This window comes from Adelges cooleyi, unplaced genomic scaffold, assembly GCF_023614345.1.
Source record: "Adelges cooleyi isolate 19-005CV unplaced genomic scaffold, UGA_ACOO_1.1 ACOO_flye_CR_arks_rails_tigmint_CR_PRNA_21, whole genome shotgun sequence".
NCBI classification, from domain to species: domain Eukaryota; kingdom Metazoa; phylum Arthropoda; class Insecta; order Hemiptera; family Adelgidae; genus Adelges; species Adelges cooleyi.
In genome coordinates this window covers 10,264,995-10,273,665 of record NW_026095871.1, presented here as the reverse complement: position 1 = coordinate 10,273,665, position 8,671 = coordinate 10,264,995, and the positions used below count along the sequence as shown (strand labels likewise).

The 8,671-nt window shown below is 30.8% G+C and overlaps 1 protein-coding gene across 1 annotated transcript; it reads right to left on the bottom strand.

Annotated features, from left to right (window-relative positions):
• Positions 1-937: 937 nt before the first annotated feature.
• LOC126834373 (L-xylulose reductase-like) lies at positions 938-6,763 on the bottom strand. Its single transcript, XM_050566241.1, has 5 exons — positions 6,609-6,763; positions 4,823-5,063; positions 3,509-3,623; positions 1,481-1,691; positions 938-1,345 (listed from the first exon to the last, which is right to left on the bottom strand). Exons 1-5 carry the CDS (start codon positions 6,679-6,681, stop codon positions 1,242-1,244), a joined length of 744 nt encoding a protein of 247 aa, XP_050422198.1. The 5' UTR covers positions 6,682-6,763; the 3' UTR covers positions 938-1,241.
• Positions 6,764-8,671: the final 1,908 nt, after the last annotated feature.

Below are 8,671 nucleotides of genomic sequence, written 5' to 3'. Positions count from 1 at the left end.
CTGTATTAAACTAAGAATATTTTAATAAGATAGTTTCCACTTTACACCATATTTATTTCAAAAAAACAATTGGCTTTATTTGATATTTTACCATTTTAACAATTAATAATTATGCATCGTTTTAATGACAGTTTTCCATGCTGAATGTTTTATTTATATTTCTAGTATTATACTTCAAAGTTTAAATGAATACCTATGACGTTTCTACAAAGTATCCAATATTTTAATCAAATGATCAACATATTATTATAATTCGTTAATTTATCAAACTCTTTTTAAAAGTATAAAAAAAAGACAAAATCCGTACAAAATTCAAGAACAAGACTTTTTCTAGATTTTGTTATGTGCTGTTTCCAAAAAAAAATCTAATGCCAAAGTTTTCAAGAACTTATCAATCTAAATAAAAATGTAAGTCTTAATTATTAATTTTGTACAGATATAATTTTGCACGAAAATTGCTCAGTTCCTCAAAAAGGTATACTTGCCGAGACATGTCTTTTTATTAAAAAATAACGTGTTAGCAAGTACAAATTATCTATTCCATGGATTACTCTGGGCTATATAATTGTAACTTCATATCAAGTTCTATTGAACAATTGTCTATGATTTACTCGTCAGTAAATATATGGTGTGGTGTCTTAACAAACCCTATTGGACCTTCTCACTACTAGAACTAAGAACTTGCCAGATAACACTACGTGTGCAAAAACTGTCGTTAGCGTTTTAAAACAGTATATATATTTTCTCAGAGATGGCGCCAACATAATCGGATACAGACTCAAGTCTCAATACGGCGATACTATAAAGGCCGTATTAATAATTGTCGGTTATATGACTTGATGCATTGGCAATTCGAATTAATTTATCTATCATTTATTAGGTAGGTATAGAAATACCGTGGATGATGGGATTGAATATCGTTAAAAAAAAAATACAATTATTAAAATCGAAAAATAATATAACTGTATTACGTCTATACTAATTCTGATTTCTGTCAAATGTACAAAAATAAAAATAAAAATATTATAATTGAGCATAATAAAACAATAATGATTACTATTGGTTGGGACACGCTATTAAAATATTTAACAAGTCAAATTTAATTACTTAATGTAAAACATGTACTAATTAAATCTTTAAACAAATTTAAAAAAAAATCCAATATAAATCCGTATTTTATTGTATAAAAACAACAGCCGTTGAACAAAATTAGACTCGTGTCAGTTAAAAACGTTAGCAGGCTAACCAGTCAAGAATCCACCGTCTACTGGGATGGACACGCCGTTAACGTAGGAAGAGAAGTCACTTAACAAGAACAGAGTGACGTTGGCGACATCTTGAGGTTCTAAAATCAATAAATTATCAACGTTAATGTATTGCATATTGCTACAAATAATACAACACATTCCAAATCGCTAAGTATATTATACATATTACATAACGAATGTGTATACTTAAAAACAATTTCGGGAGGTCTTACCTGCGAATTTTCCTAACGGAATTCTGGCCAAAATTGGCCCTGACTTGGCAGGGTCGGACCATGCCTTGGCTCCCATTTTGGTCATGACCACCGTTGGATTAACGTTGTTGGTTCGGATACCGTATGGACCCAATTCGATGGCCATTGTCCTCGTCACTTGATTAACTGCACCTTTCGATGCACAATACGCCACATGTTCTGGTATGGCTCTCTAAAACATGTATTTGATGATAATTTCCATTTTGACAATCTTTAAAAACTTTTAGTGTCTCAGATTTATTAATTTATATTAAGTCAGGATAAACCAGAGCCTTGACATTTGTTGCACATGAAATGCAAATGAATCCCGTTTGTGTAGTGCAAAACATATTTTATAAAATTAATTGAATATATCTCTTTTTTTTAAACTATTATCATCGTAACGGGAAAATGTCGAACACGGGATATACTCCGGTATTTCTATTTGGGTTAACCGTCCCTTGGGAGAAAAATTAAAATAAACCTTGATTTTATATAATTACTTTATATAAATGATTTAACATTAAAATTTGCAACTCGTCATTAACCGCTATGTTTTAAGTATGAACTATAATGTTGCGTTGTTCCAAAAAACAACATTAAATAGGTATTATATGTGTAAATATATTTTTTATAAAAATGTTAGCATTTTCAAAATTTAAAAATGTATGTAAAGAAGCATTACATAATTGTACTGATAAATAAACGTAATCGGTTTGTTAGGTATCTTATCGCCACCTATTTAAAAACCAGCTAATATAATTATTGAATTAAATATCATATTAATAATTCGTTTGTATAATTTAAAACGTTTTTGATTTTGGCCAGTTTTAAAACTAAATGCATAAATTTAGAATCAAGAAATACTTGTTTTCAATAGGTAGGTACATACAATTATTTTCTTGGTTGTCAAAACTAATTTGATATAAACTTTTACCTAAATAATTATATTAAGGTTAAAAACATTTCGACGTTTGAAAAATGCAATAACAATGATAGTTATATTCCAGGTGTAGTGAACTGGGTGTTCTAAGTCCAGATTCAGAACATGTGGATAAGTGTAGTCAGGAAGGAATCAAAATACCTAAAAACTAGTATAATGTAACAATCGCTGAAAGACACTGATCGACAATGCGACGATCGGGGAGTCTCTTTTATATTGAGATACTTTCTATTTACAATAATAATTTCGTAATATGTAATTATTTATTAACTACAATGGAAATTTCTTAGTTATACTATAAGGTTTATAGGTTCTTAATTATACATTTCTAAATATTTAACAATTGCATAATAGTAAAACTAGTAGGTTCACCACACAGGTACTAAGTTAAAATTAAAAATATTCGTTTTTCTTAGTAAAAACCGTGTAAACAATATTCCAATTAGACGTTTTAATAACATTATTATTATTTAATTTACATTGATTAGATTTTTAAAACGTACTAACATGTACATAGTTCAATCGTATAATGTGGCTTGTGATAACCAGAACCAATATATTTGTATTTAATAAGTACACGGTTTAATATAGACCCAGGTCACCTAAGGTGCACATAGTATCAGCCGTATCACATCAAACGTATAGCGATGGATGAATAACTAACTTCTCGTGATGGGCGCAATCAATCAAACCGAAAATATTACACTGTTCAAACAACAATAATAGTAATACCCATAACGATTATTAATATCCGATTTATGGAACTATTCGCGGTGTACTTAGTACCTGTAAACTGTTTTAGATACCATATATAATGAGAATATACAATAAAATATATTGTATATATTATACACATATAATATATTATATAACGTGTACGATGTTCTGGTTTATGACATTAATAATAATCGATAGGTATAATGTATACACAAAACCCACACAACTAGTGTTGCAGCTATTGTGAACCAACTTGTATACAAACACCCGCAAGTAACACTTGTTGTAAAGTAATAAAAAAAGACCCTACAAGAATATTGTCATAAGCTCGGCAAGTATGGTGTACTTACTTCAGCAATTGTCGAAGACACGTTCACGATGGATCCTTTGATTCCTGCGTCGATCATGTTTTTAGCTACGGCCTGACTGAACCTTACTATCCCTCTAGAGTTCACGTTAAGGGTACTGAAATAACCAAAATTATAATATTATTATTATTGTCAACTATGTAATAGATACACAAAGGTATTCCTATCTAATTTTTAGATATGGACCATTTAGGCGCCCTAAATCACTGCCTATTCTGATGAAGAGGTTACTCAACGAGGTATTTTTCTGGTTACCAATGTATTACCTACTATATTAGTACAATATAACCGGTTGGTTCAACATGCCACTGGCTCGAGGTCATCACCAATATATTAGGCGAATAGCACACAAAATAAAAATATCGTCGTACCTTTAATTATTTATACGTGTAATATATTTATTTTATTAACAAAGAAGCCGATAAAAATAATTTTCAACGTCAAGGTTAACGCGTAATATACATGCGTTATTGTACGGAATAATTTATTTGACAGCACTTGATCATCATTTGAGTAAAAAGCTCAAAAGAACAGTAATTCTACCGTTAACAAATACTCTGTCGTTACTTTTAATACGGCATTTGTTTTATAACTTTAAATTTTTCCTTAATGTACAACATTTAATTTGTAACACCGTTTCATACAAAAACATTGTTTGTACACTATCGAGTACTGTAAAACCAAAAAATGTGACTAAATATAAATACAATTTTGAAATAAACAATATTTAAACAGTTTAATGTATCGTGAAATAAATTAAAATCAACTAGATTAATAATTATCCTCATTCCTCTATGTAAGGGTAACCATAATTAGTGGAATGTTAGGGAATGAAAAATTCCAATGTAGATCTGGTTATGATGGAGCTTGGTACAGCAAAATTAAGGTTACATAGCAAATCTGAAGAATTTATGAGCCCAACAACTTCTTTCATTAACTAAAGACGACGGTGGATCTACACTACAGTTGAGCGAAATTAATAAACTTATTTTGGACTTTTTGAATTCTGTTTGTCGACGCGAGTTGTGTGCGACACCAGCCTACACGACCACATTCTAAAATCGACCTAACTAAAGAATAATACAACGTTCGGGAAACATCCCAGGTGGGCTTCAAACCGATTGAGAGTTACCAAAACCTAATGTCATGTGTAATCCCTATACCCGGTTCCGCGAAAAAGACAGCCAAACGGGCCGCCAATAAGGACAATAGCTTTAGGTCGGAGGTGGGAGGACCACGTGCGTGGTAAACACTAAACGGTACGAACGAACGAAAATTATAAAATATACTACTTACGAGTCCCACGAGTCCTTTTTCGTTTCGAAAAAAGGCTCGATGAAAGCTACGCCCGCGTTGTTTACCAGACCGTCGACCGGTCCCAAAGCCTTGATCTTGTCGTAGGAATCCCAATCTCCAACGTCGGCAACGATAGGGGTCAAGTTTGGTCCGGCAGGTGGCAGTTTGCTGTCATCACGTCCCACGGCGAACACGTGTGCGCCCAAATCCAACAGGCGGTTGGTGATGCATTCTCCGATACCTAAATAAATAAAAAACAGCTATAGTCATACCGTAAGACTCGGCTAATAATACTATAATGATAATGCCAAATCAATTTGACCGAGTCATTGAAGAAATTGTTGTCTACCGGATTTTGTAAGCATAAAATATGAAGGGCGCAGAGAAAAAACCGGGAAAAATCACTTTTTCTTTAATCTAAGAAAACCCATGTTTGAATAATGGTAAAAACATGTTTTAAACTGTTCATACTTAATAGCTTCAATTTTTGTTCTTAACCATAAGTTCTGAACAGTTTCGCATCAAAACGAGTATTAACAAAATGGCTGTTTTTGAAAAGTGACTTACCTTTTTTGTTCGCTGTACCCTTCGATTTGTCTTGACATATTATTATTTTTTATTTATTTTTCCTAAATTCCTGAAGATTTAGTGTAAGTAAAATAAAAATAAAAAATAGTATATTGTAATTTGTAAAATTAAAAATGATTTTCGATTTAGGGGTTGTTGCGCATGTCAATAACGCGATAAAAAGTAACAATCAGCGTTGACCAGGTGAATTCAACAACCAAAAATAATATTAAGATAGTATTACGACGATAATATTATTTTGAGTAACCAGATTGGGCGTGATGCGTGCAGCGGATAGGTACAATGGAATTTTATCGGTGACGCTGTATATATTATTATGTATATTATGTTATGAATAACAAGTTTGTAGTGGCCGCAATTGTATAGTGCTTGATCGCCAGCGCGTTTAAACTCTGATCGGATGAACTTGAAACGTACAAAGATCACGGACTAGCTTACATATTTAGTAAATATTGCAAAACCTAATAACAACAATTCAGTCGATAAAACCTACACTTTCATTATAAGAAACGTTAATGAACAAAATCGACAGTTATGAAAACAAAACAAATCGTTCTAACCATTTCATATTATGCAAGTATAAAGTTGACATTACTGTTAGTTTAAGAAATAAAAAAGAACAAGAGTCCACTCTAAAATAGTATTAAATTCTTTATAAAATGTTCGGATTAAATACTATGATGTTAACATATCATTTGGTTTTTGTGTAATAGCAGTTTGCTTGCTTTCATTCGCTTGTCTTATATCAAAATAGTTTTACAACTACTCGCAGAAAGTGCTTTTATTCGAAACATAATACTTTCTCGTTACATGTAATATCACATAGAAATAGCTCTTAAAATACTAATTAGTCAAAAAAAAAAAACAAGTAAATCATATTGGTTTTACAGACACGCGCGGCGTTAGGAAAAACCCAGGTACACTTTTAATGCGTTAACTAAATATTTTAATTTTAAACGATTTCCCACAAACGGCCCCGTTTGAATAGAACACAAAATATCAAATAAATATAAATAATCAAATAAGAATATTATGTTAATAAAATGTAATTAAGGGGTTTTTTTTTCAATAACTCAAGGCCGGGTTAATAAAAAAATATTCTCGGTTTAAATGTTGAAAGTTTTATATGCAGTTAACACCGATTAAACGTTTCCACAAGTTCAAAAACGTGTATTGTTAAAAAATTGTATATACTGACCAGCGTTGGCACCGGTGACGATGTACTTCTTGCCCTTAAATGATTTTTCAAATGACGGTACTGAAGCAGACATGTTGATATTTTGTCGAGTTCTGGTCGTGTGTACTGTTGATAATATATTGGCAACAGTTCGATACTGAATGACTACAGAGGGGTGCTACCAGGTGGTATTTATAATAGCTCGGCCTGGCGTTATCTGTAACCCCATATCCGACGACGGGATAGCAGGAGACGCGTTACGTCAAAGTCGAACAACAGAGCCAGACGTGTACCAGGAGGGGAGGCCAACGTTCAAACCGTTGCGGCTCTGTTCCCAATCGACGAGGTCAAAGGTATAATAACAGACAAAACCTATCTGGACAGTATTAAAATGTAGGTATAATAGAAATTACAATATTCAGCGATATCGAAAACCGACCAGACTACAATCATTTCTTCGATTTTGTTTTTTATTCTTTAGCAGAGAAGGTATAGTTTTGACAGTCCGTCCAAGTCTACATAGATCAGAAATCTCAAGCAATTTTATTGGAAAAATCTTTATCTGTGTGCCAACAGAATCAACAAGTATCTGTTATATATTTGTGTTTATTGTTAATTATTGTTGATTATCTATTTATTTTTTATTTTTTTTTGGACAGAATTAAGCAATTCTAGCACATTATGCTCTAACACCACTATGCTGTACAACTGTGCTGGAATTTTTTTTATTTAACATATTTTATAATAAAAAATAAGGTTTTAAGAAAGGTACCAAAATAATCATATTATATTATTTACATTAGTTATGTATCAAAAAATCATAATAACCATTATAAATAGTAACAGTTGCCTTTTTGTTCTTCGAACCAATTACGGTTTGTGTAGAAAGAATAGATAAATAGTACATAGATAAGTGTACCTGTACACTTAATTAAAATAAAAGGTTGTTGTTAATATTATCAACTTTTTCTGTATAGTTAAATTTAGTTTCAAAAAAAAAAAAATTAATTAAAAACTTTAATTACTGTCAGTATTCAAAAATGTAAAATGTTTTTTCGATTAAACTTTATATCATAAATTTAAAAATTTACCTCGTGCAAGTAAAATGAATTGTCAGTTTCGATTTAACGTATTTCAGTACATAATTGTAATTAAAAATCTGTTACATACAATAACTATAACTGACAGCTAACAAAAAATTAATTTGAAGGGTACAGTTTTGTTTAACTAAATGTTTATCTAAATTATTGTATGTTATGTGCATAATCAGAGTGAATTAAAACAAATATGTAATACCTTGAAAGTGTTTTAAATGATAAATCGTTTTACCATTGCAATAGTCACAAAACAATAGTCTATACCACGTCAATCTATTTTACCTGGCTTTTTCTCGTCTTTCCCAAGGTTTCATTTATACTAAATACTATGTGGAATGAATAAAAAATTGTTGTTGAACAGAGATTTGTAGAGATAATATTGCTAAAAAAATACAAAAAACTATAGTCTTAATGACAAAGTCGTTAAGATTAGATACTTGAAATATAGGACATAAACAAAACTATTTAACTTTTTTAAGATTTCCACCTCTATGGTACATAAATTGTAATAAAAAATAGTCAGGTACTGTCCTAAATTAACACTAAAAACCAAGCAAAAATAAACAGTAAAAAACACACTAAACCCTAGCACGGTATAAACTCTTAACTATACTAATAATAGTAAAAAAATAAATAAATAATAGGCACACTGTTAAATTATTATAGAAAAAATCTAACAGAATGTAAAACTTGATCAGTAAAACCTACACAGCTTTTATTATTAACTCCAATTTGTCGAGTGTTATCTATAATCTCCTAGCCCAGAAAAATATAAAATCATCACAATGCAGAGCATTAAATTTTAGCATAATTTAACTCGGCCTTATTAGATCTACCTACTCAAAGCTGGAAAAGGGGTTATATAGCAATAATCCTTCGATAGGGATCTTTGAATTAAAAAAGTTTTAACGAAATCGTTACTGCCGCATTTACTATGCTAATTTTGTTAATTGAAAATCAAAAATGTCTCATCCCTTTGCATTTTAG

Coding starts and splice junctions, on each gene's coding strand:
- LOC126834373 (XM_050566241.1), bottom strand. CDS start 6,681: ATGTCTGCTTCAGTACCGTCATTTGAAAAATCATTTAAGGGCAAGAAG. Junction 5,064..6,608: donor CGTCACCGGTGCCAACGCTG/GTCAGTATATAC, acceptor TTATTTATTTAG/GTATCGGAGAATGCATCACC. Junction 1,692..3,508: donor TGTCTTCGACAATTGCTGAA/GTAAGTACACCA, acceptor TACATGTTTTAG/AGAGCCATACCAGAACATGT.